Source organism: Lontra canadensis, unplaced genomic scaffold, assembly GCF_010015895.1.
Source record: "Lontra canadensis isolate GAN:19392208 unplaced genomic scaffold, GSC_riverotter_1.0 scaffold44, whole genome shotgun sequence".
In the NCBI taxonomy this organism is placed as follows: Eukaryota; Metazoa; Chordata; class Mammalia; order Carnivora; family Mustelidae; genus Lontra; species Lontra canadensis.
Window position 1 is genome coordinate 4,623,524 of NW_022631038.1, and position 20,844 is coordinate 4,644,367.

The 20,844-nt window shown below is 45.0% G+C and overlaps 1 protein-coding gene across 3 annotated transcripts in view; it reads left to right on the top strand.

Annotated features, from left to right (window-relative positions):
- FBXO15 (F-box protein 15) overlaps positions 1-19,821 on the top strand; it is a 37,975-nt gene extending 18,154 nt beyond the window's left edge. For all 3 annotated transcript variants that reach the window (XM_032872229.1, XM_032872227.1, XM_032872228.1), the window contains 2 exons: positions 13,621-13,745; positions 19,433-19,821. In XM_032872229.1, coding sequence (XP_032728120.1) covers positions 13,621-13,745; positions 19,433-19,699 — 392 coding nt within the window. In that variant the 3' untranslated portion in view covers positions 19,700-19,821. The remainder of the gene's footprint in view (positions 1-13,620; positions 13,746-19,432) is intronic.
- The last annotated feature ends 1,023 nt before the right edge of the window (positions 19,822-20,844 follow it).

Genomic DNA, 20,844 nt, shown 5'->3' on the forward strand with positions numbered 1-20,844 from the left:
CAGAGACTGAGGAAGTTGGAGGAGGACGGGAAGCTGAGATGGGGGTAACTCACTTCTCATCCCTTTTCACAACTAGAAAATAGATTTCCACCTTGAGAAGCCTGCCCAAGCGAGAGGCCTTTGTTTCCTCTGCATGTGCTTCTGCGATCAGGAATCAGCAGAGGGCGCTGCTGCCGTCGGCGTCTTCTCAACATTTGAGGAAAGTACAAGCTGGAATGTCCTCTGCAGGTTCTGAGAAACTCTCTGGTGGTACCATGCGGTATATTTAGTAATTCTGGCCCTGTCATTGCAGTGGGGGACTTTGCCCTGCATTTTAAGAACACTTTCTCTCCGTACGAAGGGTAAAAGGTTTTATCATCGTGTCCCTAGGGTTGAGGTGGCTCTGTCCACTGTCTGTCATCAGCGAGACACGAGAAACCCGGCCTGATTCTAACGAGGCCATCTGTAGGCAGCGGAGGAAGCAAAGGGGACAAGGTAGGATTTGTTTATCTGATTCATTCGTCGACAAGCAGTTAGTGAACGCACATGTGCCGGCCACGGGGCATAGATGTGTCCGACTCGGAGCCTGCTGGGCCAGGTGACAGGCAAATGCGGGGCACGTGGGATTCTTGGGGGGTCCTCTGGAAGGGCAGACCAGGTGACCAGCGCAGTGTTCAGATAGGGTAACGGTGTGGGTCCAGACTACTTAGCAGGAAACCCAGGGCATGGAAAGGGCACAGCTTTAATTAAATATGACGTAACTTCTAAACGGAGCCTGAATTTGGTGATTGCGTAGGGTCATTTCCAGCTCTCCACCTTTAAATAGGAATTCTGAGGACATACCAATTTAGTCCACAAATTCACTGCAGTTTTATTAAAAAATCCCCGTGGGAATTTACGATGCAACTTGCAAAGTTGAGTCTACATCCATTTAGATGTAGTCATGTGCATATAGAATGGCTGACAGAATTTTTGTTTTAAAATTTTAATTGTGAGATAATATATTCTTTTCTACATATAATGTGTGTACAGACTCCAGAAAAACAAACAAACAAACAATAAAACCCATGTAACCACCACACAGTTTAGGAAATGAACCATTACCAGTAACTTGGAAGCCACCTGGGTGTCTGTCCCTTCCGGCTGGTTCTGTATATTGTGTTAACCACCGTTCAGTGTATTAATTGTTCCTTTGCTTTTTCTCTTTCTTAAAATTAAACTTCTTTGTGTTATGCACTGACACAGAGAAATGCATCAAACAGATTATCGTAAAGCAAACACTCCTGTGATCACCATCCGGGTCTTGATTAAATTTTGAAAATGCATGGAGGGGACTGGCCAGACCTCATGTTAAACCCACTGACCAAGAGTGTGCGGTGTCACGGAGATGGGCGCGAGCTGTACACATCTTTTGTGCCTCCAGAGTCTTTTATCAGATTATTCTCCCAAATGTGGGGCGCACCGCACAGCAATCACTCGCTGTTTTAATGAGTTGTACCACGATATACCTGTGTGTGTGAGCATGCCTCCGTGTTAGAGGACGCGTGTGTGTTCTTCTAGCGCGGTAGTGTAGAGCGCATCGTATAGACTCATTTGGCTAAAATGGGCTGAGAGGCTCTTCAGAATTGTCTCTGCAGGGAACACACACAATCCAAGGCTTGTGCCATGTTTATACTGAAGTGCAAGAGCAGAGTGAGTTCTGGCCAGTTGAGATGCTCGGCCTCTCTGTCACAGTATTTTCTCTGAACAAGACAGCCCTTTGTTCTCTTTTCTTAACTCTGTCTCAGGGACTTTGCTACAAGGTCCTTTAGATTTTTTTTTTCCTTTTTACCACACATGTTACTGTTACAAACAAAGCGGAAGACCCTGGTTAGTTCTTGGTGCCTGGAGTGGGACTGCTGACACAGAGAAGAGAGGTCAGGTCCGAGTTGGTTCGGTGGGAGATACCCAGGATGAGCAGGACCTCCGCGGCTCCCCAGCAAGGCCCCTGCGTGTGGCAGGCCTGTCCTCATCCACCTGAAGCCATTGCTAATGCCTCTCGGGGTTGGATCCCCGCGCTGGCCTGGTGCGCTGAGTTCCCAGGCTGGTGACCGCCCAGCCCTGCAGGATTCTTCAGCTGCCTTCGCCCTTTCCAATCAGAGCGGGCTCCATTCTGGAGTGCTCAGGAGTAGCCTAGGACCTCATTTTATAAGATATTGCTCAAGGTTCCAGACATTATTTTCCCTCAGTCAGACATTGTACTGAGGGCAGGAGTTCCTCCCTCTCGGCACTACCTCGTGAATGAAAGGATCTGTGTCCTTCCTTCTTTCCCGAAAGTTTTCACTCCCTCCCCTTGGAATTTTGTCCTATTCCTCCCCCAAGGAAACTGGGAAGTTTTCTCTTTGTATTTTTATGTGTTCTGTCACCTTGACAAGTCATGGATGGATTCAGAGGTTTCTTAAAAGGATCCATATTATCTCTCTTCAAAGAAAAATTGATGATCCCTCTACCTACCCATACTTGCTACCTGCTTCTTTGTGTATGGTCCCTAAAATAAAGCTAAAAGGATGTTTAGGAGAAGAAATGTTTTGTCACCTAAAGTGGATTTATGAGAGGCAGTGGGTAGGAGAGATAAACAGTGAAGGAAATAATGAAAGAGGTTTGTGAATGAAACCGTGATTTAAGCCTGTAGAAGTGTAGTTTCTTTATCTGCTTGCTGTCTTTTGTTCTTTCAGAAATGTGGGTGGACTGCTGGCATTGGTATCCCAGGGCCAACCCCGGGTTCAGTGATTCACTAGGAGAACTCACAGGACTTAGGATGTAGTAGTATTGATGGCTAAGGTTTGTTATGGTGAAAGGGTACAAAGCAAATTGGCGAAGGGGAGAAGGTATGTGTGGGGCCTGCAGAAGGAAGCCCTGTGTGGGGCAGTCGCCTGGGAGGTGCTTATTTTCTCTCGGAATGAGTGTGAAAACATGCGTGAAAGGTTGTCTGCCTGAGAAGCTTGTTTAAAGACTCAGAGCCCGGGGTTCTTGCTGGGGACTGGTCCCGGAGGCCCCTCTGCCTGGCACTGTTGCAGGCCCCCAGAGGGCGGGATGCACAGCATAAACCACGTGGCTATTCCGATGACGGTGGGAGGAACCGCAGCTGTGGGTTCGGAAGGACGCGGTGGGAACACGGGTGGACTCCCAAGTGCTGGGACGGGCACAGGCCGGCCCCGCCAGCAGACAGTCCCCAGGTTGCTGTGTTGACTCTGCTCCGCACGACTGTCCAGGAGCACTTCCGTGAGAGTGTGGCCCAGCCTCTGGAAGGAGCAGGCAGGAAGTACTGCAGCTGCGTTTTGAAGTGTAAATAGAGCTTGAAAAAAGGCATGATCAGCAATGCAAAGTATGAAGGAAAGTGTATTTTTTGATCTTTGTATCAAGCTAATTATTACCAGTTTTCAGAACCTGAAGGAAAAGGGTTTTGCCCAGGACAGCATGTTGTAGCCTTTTTATCAGGATTGGGAGGGAGCACGATAGAAAAGAAGCAAAGGGGAAGGATTTTTAAAGTATGCTGCTTCTGTCATTTGACTTTTCCAGTTGTTAGAAAAACGCATTTAAAAACGAATGCTTTTTTATTACAGGATTTAAAAATTCTGAATATATAGAAGTTTATAAAGAAGCAAATAAAAACCACCCAGGACAACTATTGTTTATATTTTGGTCCATTTTCAAACACCCAGCTGTATTTCTATCTGTGGACCACATTCCGTGAACAATGACATACTCTGCCTTTTCCCCCCTTACCGCTGTGGGCATTTTCCCATGTCACTAAATCGTTTTAGCAAATTTGTTCTTGAAAAGTTGTATGACCTCTCATTGTTCGGTTTTATCATGATGTATTAGCCCATTTTCCTAATGGGCCTTTCGGTCTTGGCTTTTCATGATTGTAGTGCTATTGTGATGAACGTTATTTTGAAAAATATTAGCTGATTTGAGAAGTGAAAGTGACATCTGGTTGTTTTACATCAGCATGTGTCTTTGAATGTTAGCCTGGCTATTTACAGAAGGTGTTGACTACAGTAGAGGTGGGTGGTTGTAGCGGCCACTGGGTAGGCTGGGGGCAGGCATCGTCACAGGAGCCCCCTCGCTGCTGCCGCTCACAGGCACGTGGCCGTGGCCAGCACTCAGTGTCCTTGCTTGCAAAGTGTGGCCACATCTGAGCCTGCCTTCCAAGGACTCTCAGGGTCAGGCAGGTACTGGGGGCGCTGCCAGGATGCTTTTTACATTTCTCTTCTAACTGAATCTCCATGTGCTTATTTGATTGTTTCTGTTGTTTCTACGATTTATAGGAGTTGTGTTTATTGAAAATATTTTCTCTATTTTGTCTTTTGCTTTTTAAAAAAAAAATTAATTTTTTTCAGTGTTCCAAAATTCATTGTTTATGCACCACACCCAGTGCTCCGCAGTACGTGCCCTCCATAATACCCACTGCCAGGCTCACCAAACCTCCCATCCCCCTCCTCTCCAAAACCCTCAGTTTGTTTCTCAGAGTCCACAGCCGCTCATGGTTTGTCTCCCCCTCCAGTTTCCCCCAACGCACTTCTCCTCTGTCTTTTGTCTTTTAATTTAGTGTATATCATTTTTGGATCTCATGTGTGTAAACCCATACTTCCTTTTGTACGTAAAATGTACAAAGCCTATGGATTCCCAAGCCCTTCCCTCTTAGGACTTTTTCTGTTGAAAATAAGCATCCCTCCTTCTTATGTCCCTACCAGGCAAGAAGGGCTTTGAGCTTTACTTGTGGGTTTTTTTTTTTTTTTCAGTTTATTTATTTATTTAAGTCATCCATACGCTCAGTGTGGGGCTTGAACTCACAATCCTGAGATGAAGAGTCACGCTCATCCGACTGAGCCCACCTGTACCCTCTCATGTTTCTGTTATGAAATTATGTGACTCTCCTCCAATATGAAATTTCTTACTGATGAATCATCTACGTTTTCTCTATTTTCATCCAGTTATTCTTTTAGATGTGTTTAATAACCACTCAGCCAGATTTTAAAATATCTCATTTGGATTTTGACCAGATTTGCATTAAATGTGTATGTCAATTTGGAAGATAGGCAGTGATCTCTTTCCTTTTAGGGTTTCAGACTCTCTCTCTCCTTTATTTAAGTCTCTGTCGCTGCCTCCAGAGAAGCATTCTCTGTGTGGACCCTCCACTCACTGAGGCTTCATTTTTGTGTTGCCATCATGAGTGAATGTTTGCAGCTCATGTTTCCGTGATCTCTTAGATTCAGGCTATGACCTACTGAGTTTCTGGAACATGCTCTTCACTAAAATACTGATTAAATAATGCATGTTCAATACTTAAGTCTGTAAGACACGCTAGAATATGTTGGGAGAAAAAGAAGATATGGGTTTCAGAAACTTCCTTTTCCTCCAGAAAAGTGGGTTTTTATTTGTTCAGCAGCAGAACCTGATAGGCCCAGATAACCTGTCTTTAAAGAAATTCTGCTTATGAAGTTTTAATAGTTTGTTTCGGATGTTTTTCATATGTAGCATGTTAACTCATTTTTACTATTGTGATTCCAAAAATAGATGACTTGTTTTGTTCCCTCTGTGGATACTAATTCCTTTCTATGTTTCCAGGTCAGATTATTCTCTCTAAGCATTTATCATAACAGGAAGACATTAGAAATAGTACACTCCTGTCTGGGTGGTGATTACCTCTGAAAATTAGAACAGATAATTCTTTACAGCATCTTCATTGGTGGTGGCTGGTACATTTCCCTATTTTGTCCATCTGGTGAAAAATCAGCATTATGAAAAATCAGCATTACAGATTACTGTTCACAGAACAGAAGAACACACATCGCCATACCTTTTATGCCAGGGCTCATCAGGAGCTGAAGTACTCTCTCTGGAGGTGAGACAGGCCACGTGATTTGTGGGACCCAGTACAAAATGAAACTGCAGGGCTCCTTGTTAGAAATGGAAGGGTTTCCAAATGGCGACAGAAGAGCCCAGGCCGTGTCCAAGACAGGCCCAGTGAGGAGAGGCCTCTGGGTGGGTCCCTCTCATCTTCTGCTGTTCTGCACTCTGACTTCTGTGTGACATTCATCCTCACATTTTGAGTTTTTTCTTTCTCTCTGGTGATTTGAATTTTAAAAATAATTCAAAAGGAAGGATATGAGGTCTTTATTTTGTTTGTTTTCACTTTCAAGGATATTGTTTAAATAGTAAACATCGTGATTTTTCATGGATATTTATTAAGGCAAGAGTGAAAAATGGAATCTCTTAAAACAAGCAGTTTGAGGAAGTTACCTCTAATAAGAAACATAAGAAATGGGTTTTCTAATTTTTCCCTTGTGTGAATTTAGTTGTTATTAGAACTGTAGACCGTCAGGATGTTGAACTTAGTAAAGCCACTTCTTTGGTCACAAAGATGTTACCGTCCATGAATTCTGTGTCTTCAACAGACATTTTTGGGTTGTTCTTCTTTCTTCTTTCTTCTTTCCCTTTCTGCCATGATTTTCAGGGCACACAGCTGGGGTTCCATGTTTGGTGTCAGTCACCGGAGAGCCCCTTTCCTTATTGCCCTGTGGCATCCCTGCATTGGATAACTAAAACACTGCTCCCTGCGACTCTGCTTTCCTCACTTGAGTGCCCCCTGGCCCCTTGGGGGAAATCACCAATGCGTGACCGTTGGTGCTTTCAGACTCCGATTTACCCCTTGTTGCGACCCAGAAGTCTTAATCAACTCGCATCAAGTCCCCTTTATGTGTCACGGAAGGGCTGTTTAGATATGATCAGAGCCCTCTTCCTGCTCTGTTCCTTGTTTTTGGGCTTACTACCTGCTGTGCTAAGAAACATTGTCACCTCTGTGCTTCCTGATTTTCCTCTCTCATCTGCTGTCACATTGTCACTATATTACAGTCTCTTTGTGTTCTTGGGTTCTTTTCTGTTTCAGAGAAAAAGATGTCCCACTTCTTTCCAGAAAGTATATCCCAGTTTCTGTTCCTAAATATATCTGCCCTGACCTCCTCTGGGACCTGTATAGAGCCGTTTGTGTCTCAGCATCATCTCAAATATATTTTTCCATCATCATCTTCTTATTTTTTCACTTATATTCATTTTTCTGATTCAAAAATTATTTTTAAAAGGAAAACCCCACTTCTGTACAGATGAAAACAATTGGTTGAAAACTATGGAAAACCTAACCTAAAACTGGCTTAGCAAGAGAGTTTCATGTTGTTGAAAAATCCAGGAGAAGGTTTTATTTCAAACAGTTTGATGCGAGGGCTTATTGCCTGTCAGTGGGACTGGATATGTCTAGATAGCCCGTCTGTCCCTCCTCGTCTCTCCCATTCTGATTCTTCCTGCTTCACCGTATTCTGAGTTAGACTTCCTCCTTTCACAGCAACTCTGGCTAGCTCTAGATCTCATGTCCTAGTGTGAGGTTCCCATTTCCAGCACCCCCTCCCCAAGAGTTTCATTGCACCTCCTTGGTTCTTGTTGGCTTAGGACCTCGTCCCTGACTCAGACATGTGCCAGGTGAATGGGAAGCTCTGTATCTGAGCCTGGCAGCTTCCATCTGAAATATGGAGACTGATCTGGGGGTGTGTCTCTGAGGAATATAAGAACAGGCTTGGTGAGAAAGGCAGAACAGATGTTGGAGAGCCCAAAACAAATATCCATACACCTTGTCCCTAAACATCTTTGGAAAGAGTAGCCTAGAAAAAGTAACGTGTACTCAAATCAACTGGATTAATGTAAAATTGGTCCACAAGCATGGAAGATAGGATTGGGTCTCGTGAAAAATACCTGAAAAAGTCTAAATTTTTACATCAATGGAAAAAGTTATTTTGAAACATTATTCAATGAAGGAGCAGTGAGTTTTTAAAGAGTCTTAAGTACACACTTCATCCTGTTGAAAATCGAGTATTATCACCAGCACCGGGAGCAAGGCCAGCAGCAAGTGTAGCCTGTTAAGGGTTCTCGCTAGTATGAGAGAAGTAGAGACTCAGAGACTTAGGAGATTTTACTGATGTTGTCAACTTACCAGTTCTGGACTTGGGAGGGAAATTGTCCTACGGATTTGAGAGTTCTCCTCTTCCAGTCTCTTTCCATCGCAGCTCCAATTCATTCACTCTTGCCGTCCACACAGCAGGTGAAACTGGGGGAGAAAGTTCTGATCCTCATCACACTCGGAGACCTCCTCTCTTTTCATAGTCCACGATCTGTGTCTGTATTGAACTACTTAAATTTCATGTGTATCAGGGGATTGGAAAACAAGAGAGGTATCTGAAAAAAATTAGCTGAGAAAAATAGAGAAGCTATCTGTTTGCCTTGAAGAGATTTTTGATAGATACCCAGCAAGGAAAGGGGGAAATACTCAAGATTTTCTCACCTGAAGAGCAGGTGCCTGTTCTATCGATCATTTGAGTCTGATGACTTTTCTGTCTTGTTATTAACTATTCCTTTGTAATGTTGGTGTCTCTGCAGGTTTCAGTTGTTAATACTTGATGACAAATATTTTTGAGTTTGTAGGGTCTTCCTTCCTCTTTACCCAAGATTTATACACCCGCTTGGGAGTTGCTTCCAGACATCCAGTCCATGAATTCCCGTTGGTCTCTCAGATGGCACGCTAGGGCACCACCTTCCTCAGTGCCCAGGCTTGTGTTCAAGCCCGTGTTGCCTTTCCTCAGTCAGTTCTGTTCTTCTCTAACCCTCTTCTCTTTTCTCCTTGCTTGCCTTAGGAAAATCATTCCATCAAACCAATCAGTCCATCTCTTCTCCCAACATCCTTTACTTCCTGCCTTTCCTGTGTTCTATTTATGGGGCAAAAAATGAATTCTAATCATGGCTGAGAAATGAGAAATGTTATTAGTAGTGCCATTAATCATGCCATAGAAGACATGACCTTTATTCCCAAAGACAGTAGGTTATTTTAGGAAACATCTAACATGCAGAAACAATCCGGTATAATTAAATGTTCAGGTGGATGTGCAGCAGGGCTTAGAAAAGGAAGAGCTTAGTGTAGGATGAAGGGTGCTATGAGCCATGGAGGTGAATGTTGAGGTTTTGAGGGACTAAACTCCCTAAGGGAAGAGGAAGAAGATGTGAGGACACAGATTTGGGCATTCCCAGAGTTACGGGTTGGATAGGCAAAGAGCACCTCATTGTCAAAAGCAGAAGGGGGGCTTCAGAGGAAAGTTGATAGAGCTGCTAACAGCTCACCTTTATTGAGTGCTACTTTTTTGGTAACTTTTTATTTTGATGTAATTTCCAACCTAGAAAAAATTACAAGAATAGTACAAGAACTCCCACATACATTTTTCTGATTTTTTTTCCCCACCATAGATAGTTTTGCTTTTTCTAGGACTTTATATCAGTGCGATCCTACAAGATGTACTCTTCTGTGTCCAGATTCTTTCTTTCAGCAAAATGCTTTGAGTTTCATTTATACTGTTGCAAGTCTTGATGTCATTCCTATTTATTGAGGAGTAATACTCCATTGAATGAATATGCCACAATTTGCTTACCTGTCTTCCTGTGGATAGATGGGGAATATGGGTTGTTTCCTACTTGGGGCTATCCTGAGTAAATCTGTTACAGAATTTTTGTGAAAGTCTTTTTTGTGGAGATAAGTTTTTTATTTCTCTGGATGAAGTACTTAGTACTGGAATCGTTGGGTTTTGGGGGAGGTTAATGTATTAAAAATTGTCAGACATTTTATTATGTACAAGAACATTTTATGTATAAGAAATTGCCAAAATATTTTTTTAGAGTGTTTGTACCATTTTGTATTGCCGGCAGTGTTGTATGAGTGTTCTGGTTGCTCCATATCCCAGCCAACATTTGATGTTGTTAGTCTTTTAAATCTTAGTTGTTCCAGAGTGTAGGAGAGAGATTGATCATCATGGCTTTCATTTGTGCCTCTCTAATGGCCAGTAGTGGTGAGCACTTTTCTCTGTACCTCTTGGCCATTTTCCTATCTTCTTTTTGAAGTGTCTACTAACCCTTTCACCTTTCTAAATATAATGACTTGTCTATTCTTGAATTATAGGAGTTCTTTATGTATTCTGAATACCAATCCTTTGGCAGATAAATGTTCTACAAATCTCTTTTTCCAGTCTCTGGCTGGCTTATTCATTTTCTTAATGGTATCTCTAAAAACATTTTTTTATTGAGACATAATTGGCATATTACATTACTTTCTGGTTTATGGTATAATGATTGGATATTTATACATCATGAAATGATCATTGCAATAAGTCTAGTTACCATTTGTCACCATAGAGAAATTTTTGGCAACTTTCAAGTATGCTCTACAAATATTTGACTGTAGTCTTCATGCTGTACATTATATCCTTGTGGCTTACGTATTATGTAACTGTAAGTTTGTACCTCTTGACATGCTTCACCCATTTTATTCACTCCTCGCCTCTAGCAACCATCATTGTGTTCTCTGTATTTATGAGTTTTATGTTTTTGTTTTGTTTTTCAGATTCCATATATAATTGAAATCATAGGGTTTTGTCTTTATGTGTCTGGCTTAGCTCATTTAGCATTATGTCCTTTAGGTCCATCCATGTTTTTGCAAATGAAGGATTTCCTTCTTTTTGGTGGCCAATAATATTCCTCTGTGTGTGTGTGTGTGTGTTACATATTTTTGATATGATTTTTTGTATGTATATTACATATTTTTTTCCATTCATCATTAATGGGCACTTAGGTTGTTTCCATGCCTTGGCTGTTGTAAATAATGCTTCAGTGAACATGGCGAGGCAAAGGTTTTTTTTGACCTAGTGATTATATTTCCTTTGGACAGATACCCAGAAGTGGAGTTGCTAGATCATGTAGTTTTTTTAAAAACATTTTTGAGGAACATCTGTACTGTTTTCCATAGTGGGAAGTATAAATTAGTGCAGCTACTTACCACCAGCAGTGCACTTGGGTTCCCTTTTCTCCACATCCTCACCAATGCTTGTTATTTCTCGTTTTTGTTGTTGTTGTCATTGTTGTTTTGTTTGTTTTTCATAACAGCCATTCTGACAGGTGGGAGGAGACATCTCTGGGTGGTTTTGATGTGCATTCTCTGATGAAGAGTGATGTCAAGCATCTTTTCATGTATCTGTTGGTCATCTGGATGCCTTCTTTGCGAAAAGATCTATTTAGATTCTCTGTCCCTTTTTTAATTGGATTTTCTTCTGATACTGAGTTTTATGAGTTCTTTATATATTTGGCATAGCAATATCTGTTGGCCATATTATTTGCAAATATTTTCTCCCATTCAGTAGGTTATCTCTTTACTTTATTGATGGTTTCCTTTGTGGTGTCGAAGCCTTTTAGGTTGCTGCAGTTCCATTTATTTACTTTTGCTTTTGTTGACTTTGCTTTTGGAGTCAGATCCAAAAATGTGTTGCCAAGACCTATAGCAAGGAGCTTATGTTTTTTTCTAGGAGTTTTATGGTTTCAGTGGTGAGTGTTAGCTCAAGGGAAGGAACCCATGCCACTTCTAACCTAGTTATAGGAAGGCTGGGGAGGGCAGATGAGTAAGCCTGGGACTCACAGATGCAGGAAGTGCCACAGATTTGGGGAGCTGGAAGGGATTCCCCAGCGTATATTGTCTGCTAGTTTATAGGTCTTTCTCTACTGTCAGTAATACGAAAACAAAACCACGTGAGAATTTAAATCTATGTTATAAATTCTCAGTATTTAAGCAAATAGGAGATTATGTTTCCCCTTTTGTATATGTTTTAATCTGCTATAAGATCCGTCTTGTAATAGATACATAATGTGTGAATCATGTCTCTGCCACTTAGTGATATGACCTTGGATGATGTACTGTTCATCTCTCTGTGTGTCCTTGTCTCACCTGTGAACTCAGAAAACTATAATACCTAATTAATAGTAGGATTTTAATATATTTTAAAGTAGTTCTTTTAAGGTACTATATATAAAGTGCTTGACCCAGTGGTTGGCATACAGTACTCAAAAATATTGCCTATCTTATATATACACATTTTCACACATACATTCAATGCACAGATTGTTTAAATGCAGGGTGAGCTTAACCTTTTTCTCTGATAGATACAAGCACTTACAGAGTGTGCAGAGGGAGCTCTGACCTTTCAAGATCCTGCAAATGTTAAAGTTGTTCTGAAGTGGGAGAATATTTGGTAATAAAATAACAACAGTCCTTGCTTCCACAGAGATTTCATGTTCATTAGCTGAGACAATTGCCAGTGAGATTTTATTGGTTGTTGTACTTTGGGGTCCATTTTCTGCAGTGTCCTGAGGACAAGCCACATGGAAGACGAACTCGCGGTTTCCTGCCCGGCTGCCAGCGTGCATGCCACCGGTCGGAGGTCTCTCTCGGTTTTGCACATGGCTGTGCAGTAAGACAGAGTAGAGCAGAGCCACATCTGGTCCACTCAGAATGTCATTACCACGTCTCCTCTGAGGCTTGGCTTCTCACAGATCTCCTCCCTGCTTCGGTCCAGCCCTGCTGAGGGGACAGGGAGCTGTTGCTGGGAAGGGTCAGTGTCATTTGTTTGCTCCCGTGCTGGGGGAGAGGAGGAGAGAAGCTGCGCGGTTCTTGCTAATTACTCAGCAGGGAGGGGACGCCATGGTGAGCTGCCTCTGTCCTGGGGACAGACAGGCTCCGGGTGCCCTCCTGCAGGGCTGGAAAGCTCGGCTCCAATGGGCTCTCCTGCTCAGAGCCATTACTGTGTCGCGGGAGAGGCTGCTGGCAGAGTGGCACTGAGGCTCAGCTTCAGGGACGACACTGTGCCGAATTCCTGGCTAGGGCTTTGGCTCCCAAGGCAACCTAGCTTTGGCTTTATTTTGTCCCCTGGAATAACTCACCTAAGGTCAAAGAACATTTGTTCTTCCCCATCCTTCCATCTGCTTTGCCCCGTGACTCCCTTTGCCAAGTAGGAGTGAAGGAGCTGTTAACGTTGTCCTGCGTGCTGGTCACTTTTCAGGGCACTCTAGGAGAGTGTGCGGAATGCCTCGTCCTGGAGGCTCTCCGAGCATCAGGCCTTAGAAAGTGGAACCTGCATGCCTGGGTCGTCATGGGCCCTTGCTGGTGTCTAGGTGGCTCTTAGTCAACATTTATCTCATCAGAGGAGGGGCAGGGCCTCTGTCCTTAGCTGTTGGCAGGAAGTGCAAGGATTTTTACTTACCAGTAAGCACGTGAAAGATGTTGGCTCCCTTTGTGTGCATGGGGCTTCGCATCTCTTCCCTACTGCCCTGCTCCCAAGGTCCTCAGTCCTGTGGACATCGCCCTCCTTGCTCCCCCACATTTCATGTCTGGGCCGCTCTGGCATCAGCTTTCTGAGAAGCTCCAGTTCCTGTGTACTATTGTCCTGCTGTGAGCTTAATCAAATCAGGAGAACCTTGGCCTCCTTAGCAATCTCTCATCAGTGACAGGTAAGATCCAGGTTCACCCCAGGCCGCTCTCCCCACCCCACTTTGAGGGGGGCCGCACGTTTCCAGGGTCCACACTCGTGTCTCTGTCTCTGGAGCACGGGCATGCCGCCCGCTTCAAGCCAGATGCCTGCATCCAGGACGTGGCTAGATGAGGCATTCTTTAGGAAGCAGCAAGCCTCAAGAGTCTTGACTTGTCCCACATGGTTATGTTGTAATTTACAAAATCTTACATCTTTTCAGGATCCATTGAAAATGGATATGTGAAGCTTGTTGTTATAAGGTTTAAAAATAACACAGAACACCTACCTCTTATTGGAAAAGTTGGCCTCTCTTGGAGAACTGATGTTTTCGATGGCTGTATAAAGGTAATTTGTTTTATTTTCTTAATGTAACCTGGCTTCTGTGGAATAAAAAAAATGTCTGTCGATGATATCTATGATACTGCTTTTTAATTCCTGGTTTTACTATTGTAATGTCTGAAGATATGTGCACATTCTCTTCGCTTTTGACAGCCAGTTATCTGTTCAACCAATGCTTCTTGAGTGCCACCTGTCTTTTGTGGAGTGTGGTGGAACAGGAGTGGTGGGTAGTATGCCGTGACATTTTTGTATCCGTGCCATCCCTTGAAGCCCCTCTGTCTGTCTATCTTGTGGGGAGAAAGTGGAGCTCTAGATTGGACCACGCAAGTAGCATTTACTCACCGTCTTAACTGCTCTTACACCAAGTTATAAGTCAGGATATAGAGACTTCCTTGAATACCCTTCCTTGAACAGTTACATCAATTTGTGCCTCACCAAAAATTAGCCACAAGGATGGGAGAGTTTATTTAGTGGTTGGGAGTCGGCAGGGAAGGAGGGAAGAGAAGGGGGCGGAGGAGAGTGCAAGCACTTGAGACGGAGTTTATTTCTTCTGTGATCTCATGCCCACGGCTGCCCTTGCTTCTCATTGTTCTCCATCTTCGTTTTACGGGATGAATCGGACTTGTGTATCCCTGGTGAGCCAGTGACATCTGTCTTCAGTAACATGCCTCTGTACGAGTGTGGACGCCTTGTTAGAATAATTACTGATGGTCACGAGAGCATGTTATCATTGAGTATTAAAAACAGCTAATTATCATTAATATCTCTTGGGCCACTTGCTGTTTGATACAATGAACTGCTTTATTCTCTTTATTTGTAAAGAAATATTTCAACTTTGGTACAGAGTATTTTTATCATATACAAAAGAATATTGTTTCATGTTTTTAAGAACACAGACCTGGCTTTTTTAATGGGTCTTATAAAAATATGTACTGAAATAAAATATTAAAGTTGGAGTAGACCTTGAGATCCAAGAAAGGCAGAATGCAGATACAGGAGACTTAACATGTCTGTGTGATTATAAAACTGATGTAATTTGTTCTGTTTTCTGGTATTTGGAGCAGGATGAGAGCAGAGGGAGGGAGGTGGAGTAATTCTGCAGAGAAACAAAGCTCTATCCCAGCTCTCGTTGTCACACACAGAGTCTCTGGTGGGACTTTATGTAGGCCAGACTAAGCTGAGGAACAGACCACCCTAAATAGCATTTTAGCTGCAAATGCAGGGACAGATTTTTTACAACAACCAGAGGCCAAAGGTGTAGCTTCAAAATGAGCTCCAGGCCGTGATTCTGTAGGTCACTGGACTGACATGACTGAAAAGTGCATGTTTCCAGCAAAATGGCTGTATCTGAAAGTGAGGTTTCGAGTCCTTGAGGTCAGGCATGGACTGCATATCCCCGCACACTGTCCCCCTTGCAGTTCCTTCTCCCAGCTGGGCGCCGGGGGGAGGTGGAGCGGGGCTCCACGGCTGGGCCCTCTCCCGTGGGCCGGCTCTGGCTGGGTGAGGACCATTTGTACTTTCCTGTTCCTAATTTGGGCTTTGGTATTAGGACTGAGGTGTCCTCAGGGTTCCTAAAGGAGAAAAGTTGAAGTAAGTGATGTCCTTCCTGTCCCTTGTGTTCGCCACGCAGATCGGGAATTTCCCTCAGGCATCTGAGCAGTGTAACTAGTGAAACTATAAAACATGTTTTAAGAAATTGCTCTCAAGATGTCAAAAACATTTTATGAACAAGGGTAAACTATAAAAAGGTTTCTTAGATACATGTAACTATTAAACACCAGAAAACAAAGTGGCATGCTTGTGGGGAAAATTGTGGAAACAACCTCCTGGCCTGTCACCCAGCACGCCATCGGGGCGCAGGTCAGTGAGGAAGTGTCCCCCAAGCCAGTGACTTGGCGCCCGGGACGGATATTAATGATCGTGGTAATGACAGAGGGAGGAGCTGCCTGTGGCGCCGTGTTGTTGAACTGCCGTGTGGTCATGGGTGGGCTCTCGGAGGGCCTCCTGGTTTACCATGCCCAGAGGAGTCTTCTCCGTCACAGGAGCACGGGGGTGTGAGGGCCGCCAGCCCACCCTCGCTGCCCAGAGGCCGTTCAGACCAAACATATCTGTCGCCTGAGTGACCACAGTCCAATGTCAGCAACTCATTATTTTATGTGGGCGATTACTCAGCTGTCAACATTTATTTATTTTTTATTTTTTTAAACATTTTATTTATTTATTTGACAGAGAGATCACGAGTAGGCAGAGAGGCAGGCAGAGAGAGAGGGGGAAGCAGGCTCTCCACGGGCAGAGAGCCTGATGCAGGGCTCCATCCCAGGACCCTGAGATCGTGACTTGAGCCGAAGGCAGAGGCTTAACCCACTGAGCCACCCAGGCGCCCTTTTTTTCTTTTTTTAAAGTTAGATTGTGACCTCAGAGGTGTAGTAGAGCTGCCTGCCGTGGCTGCTGTTAGTCCCGAGTCCACACAGACCTGCTGCCCTTTGACTGGTCGCCGTGGGTTTACAGTCGCGGTGTGGGCGGCCGGGGCGGTCGGCCTGCTGCGGACTTCGGGAGAAGTCCATGTCGTCTGACCCAGACATTCTCGTGCCTTCTCTCCATTCCTAGCGGAAGTGCTGAGGGATGGAGTTTCCTTCGGGAAGGCTTTTCTCATACCCGTCCCTTGTACTTCATCCTTCATGCCTTCGCATTTTTGGTGTTATTTTAATGTTACTTTTAGATCTGTACGGTGCTTGACATCCGTTGTGATTCAAGCTAGATATTTTAGTTTAACTGCGGTTGTGCTTTGTGCAAGAATAGTGAAGCCCGCTGATGGGCGCGTCATGGGTTCAGGGTGTGATGGTGGCTGTGTCCCCACCCCAGCCCCCAGGAAAGATGCCCTGGTGGGTTTGCTGGCAGTGCTGGGTGGTTGAAGGAGTCTGCACCTTGGGGGAACCCGACACCCCATGTGCATGAGGAGGTGGACTGTGCTCTGTGAAGCAGGGCTTGGGTGTCCGCAGGGACTGAGGAGGGACGGAAGAGCCCGGCAGTGGCCGCGGGTCCACCTTGTGACCTGGCTCCTTGCTCGGTGCGGAATGCCCTGAGGAAGGAGGGAGTAGCAGGAGGCAGCTCACGGCTCATGAAGGGCCTCACATCCCAGGGTAGAAAATTTGGAATTGAGTTTGTGTCCTGGGAGGCAGTTGAAGGGTTTTGGGCCGCCATGTGCCAGGTGTTCCGTGGGGTAAGAAGAGGTTGGAGGATGCGAGGCCTTTAGAACCGGGTGGGCGTCGGGAGCTTGCCTCGCAGGCGGCTGGGGGCCGGGAGCAGACAGAGGAAGCCGTTTCCTGGAGGGCGCAGGGCTCGTGAGCAGCGTCCTTCTCGAAGAGTTTTTACACCCGTTGACTGTTCCTCCGTGATGTCCTCCTTCACCTTCCTCTGAAATGTTGGGGCAGCCCGGGGTGTCCACTTCTCTTCCATGGTCCCCTCCTTGCTCATGCTTCTAGCAGCTGGATTTCGACGAGGTTCTGAGGAACAGACCTGAGAGGCTGCTAAGCCTGCGGCTCAGACGATGAAGGGCAGTGGGTCAATGTGACCACCCGACCCGGGATTTATCTTGGGCACTGACGTGGCCGCAGAGCCTCCTTCTTCAAACGGCCATGATGATGGCTGTTTATTCTAGAAGGGCTCAGCGACCTCAGCACAGAGGCACACTCTGGCTCCCAGGGTTGGCTGTGGCCTCCCCGTTCTCAGCTTCAGCTAGCCCTTCTCCGTGGTCTGTGAACGGCGGGCCCTGTTCTGCCAGAAGCAGATGGGGTGGTGGGTGGACGTGCGCTGTTCCGGGACGCGGAAGGGCATCAGGAGCAAGGTCTGATGTTGGGCTCCTCTGGCTGTCTCGCCGGGTGACCCCCGCCTCCTGTGCACGGGGGCTTCTGGCTCTGGGCCACCCTCTGTGCCGTCGGGGACCGGGGGTGGGTCCTGTGGCTGGTTTTTCACTTAGGTCTCCCGAGGCAGGAGCCATTTCCCATCACTCACTTCATAGACCGGCTCGCGCGCGCTCTTTTTTTTTCTTTTTTTTAACTTCTGGAATGTTTGTGTTCCTTTAGTTTCTGTCTGAGAAACACTTTTTTTGAGTTGGGACTCTGGCCTGATCATACTCCGGTCCACATGGTCAGCACCGTTGGCCACGTTGAATCATGTGTAGATCTCTGAAAGCAGTGTTTATGCTGACATCTGTAATATCTCTATGTATCTCTCTGTAGACGTCTGTACTGTGTGTCTATAGTTAGGTTGATATCAATGTTCATTTTATACGGATATCGAAGAGTAAGCCTTTAAGTTCCAATTAATAAAACACTAACACAGGGCACAAGTCATGGCAAATCATGAGCCATTTCTAAAATGGGAAGTGTTAGAGGATTTTAGCCTTGATACTGCTTCATAGTTTCTTGAGGAAAATAATTAATTTTTGAGGCTGTAATAAAATAGTATATGTAAACTGCCTGGATTAGTGGCTAGTAAATAGTACATGTTAAAAAATAGAGCTAACATTACATACTCATGTTCATCTCATAGCAGCATTAGTCACAAGAGCTAAAAGGTGGTAGGAACCCAGTGTCCGCCTGCAGCTGAACAGAGAAACACAGTGTGGTGTGGACTGCTGTGCTGTGGACTGCTGTGCTGTGGACTGCTGTCCCGCCTTCCAAAGGAAGGAAATCCTGGCCCATGCTACAACATGGACGAGCTTTGAGGGCACTATGTTACATGAAATAAGGTAGACGCAGAAGGTCTGATACTGTAGGGTTCCACTTACACGAAGTACTGAGAGCACCCAGTTCACAGAAACATTGAGTAGACTGGTGGTTCCCGGGGGCTGAGGGGAGCGGGGGCTGGGACGTTACCATTTCATGGGTCCAGAGTGTCGGGCTTGCAAGACGGAAAGAGCTCTGGAGGCAGACGGTGCTGAGGCTGCGTAGCAGCGTCACTTAATGCCAGGAAGCTGTATGCTTAAAAATAGTTATGAAGGTGAAGATTTGTTGCATGTGTTTTACCACAATTAAAAAATAAATGTAAAACTGTAGCTCGTTAATAATAATCATCATCAGCATCTCCCCGACTCAAGTCCCCGTGGAGCAGTGACTCTTCGCGCGGCATGGTAGGTGCGGCAGGTCTGTAAGGGACACGTTTCGTCTCCCCAGACCCTGCTCTTCTGCAGCGATGGGAGGGAGAGAGTGGGAGGTTAGCGCCCCTTCTACCTTGCCCTCACCTCCGGATACCAGATTCTGCTCAGTGTGGCTTATGAATTCTGCCTCCGGCTGCTGAGGGCTTGGCTTACTGTCTCTTTGCAGGCGTGTAACGGTCACCTGGGCCGTTCTGCGCGGCCGCCATCCCTGTCTCAGTGCTCTTCTGTTTACTGGAGACGCATTTATTGGCACTAGTGGCTGCTTGCGGTGGTGGAGGTGATGGGCAGCCTCCCTGCCGTCCCCTAGCGCCCCTGGTTCCTAGTCCCTCCAGCGCTTCCTGATCTCCCACGGTCCTGGTGTGGCCCCGCCTGCTTCTGTAATTCTCTTCTATTTTCTGTCCTCCCTGCCCTTTCACTTCACCCTTCGTGACAAGGCTTCATTTACACATTTGTGCATGTGTTCGTTAGACCTGGAAATCAGGTCCAGCTGGCCATTTTGCCCTTACACTCATGAGTGTTTGTGTTTATCTTGTAGAGTTGTTCTATAATGGACGTAACCCTTTTGGATGAATATGGGAAGCCCTTTTGGTGTTTCAGTTCCCCCGTTTGCATGAGATCTTCTGGGCCCTCTGATGGGCCTAACTTCTTGGGACAGACATACTGTGTTGACTACGTGGACTTGGAAGGAAAAGTGCACGTGGAGCTGGTGTGGATCAAGGAGACGGAAGAATACTTCATCGTCAGCCTGGTCCTTTACCTGAGGACAGCAAAAATAAACCAGTGGTTTGGGACAGCGTACTAAGTACTGACAGGAGGTGGCGAATTCCTGTTGCTGTTTGTTTTGGAGTGCTCACCGGTTGTGTTCTTGGTGTTGGAAGTTGAAATAAAGCAATCGTCTGTTTGATGCCTCCTTCTTTCACATTAGAAATTTGATTGCTGGGTCATTTTAAAAGTAATGTTTACAGAATTAAGTTAAATTTTTAAAACAAGAAAATAGCATGTATTTGTATAAAATAAGGGAAAAGATATTTTCTTCTGCCCTTACAATTTAAAAGACAAGGCATTCTGCTTAAGCATGGGATCATGTGATCACTGTGTGTGTGATCAGTGTGTGTGTGTGCACGTGATGACTCTGTACATGTGTGTATGTGTGCACGTGTCTGTGCATGTGTGCGTGATTACTGTGCACATGCGTATGTGTGTCATATGTCTGTGTATATGTGTTTGTGTGTGTGTACATGTTGTAGAGATAGAGGATTTTTTTCTTTACTGGCTAGAACCCAAAATGAAAAAGTGCATTTAAATATGAACTTCATGGTGTCCATTAAAATGAGAAAGTGCTGTGTTCACGGCATTCAGCAGCCACATTAGTATTTAGTGAAACTAAAGTCGACAAGTGCCTATCTCCTGAGGTAAGATGTATCTGAAATCATCAGAAGAAACTGTTATTGCTTAAAAGAACAAAGTGCAATACAACTGCAGTGAACGCCCCCAGCCGGATATTAGTGGAGACTCGGGAAGGCTGAGTTAGAGGGGAGCACATCCTCTGTGCGGGTGTTTTAGGACAACTGACAGGTACTTGGCTTTCAAATATGGGGACCACGCATCTGAGCTGTGTGCTTTTGTTTTAGGGATTTGGTTCTAAATTTGTTTTAAATTGTACAGATTATTTTTTGATTACGTTTTTATCTCCTACTTAAGGTTACCCTTGTAAGTGATTTCTGAAATGCTGTGTTGCGCCAGGGCAGGGTGGGGGACTTGTCAGTCTCCTTTTTCCCATCTCATCCTAAACTATCCGACCAGCTCCTCCCTTGAGGGGTGTGTGTGTATGAGCTGCTTGAAGACAACAAGAAAAGATCTGGGACAGATATCAGGTTCTTCTTCAATATTTATTGAAAAAAAGGGGACAGTACCATACAGTACAGCCGTCCCTGCTGTCCTGACCTC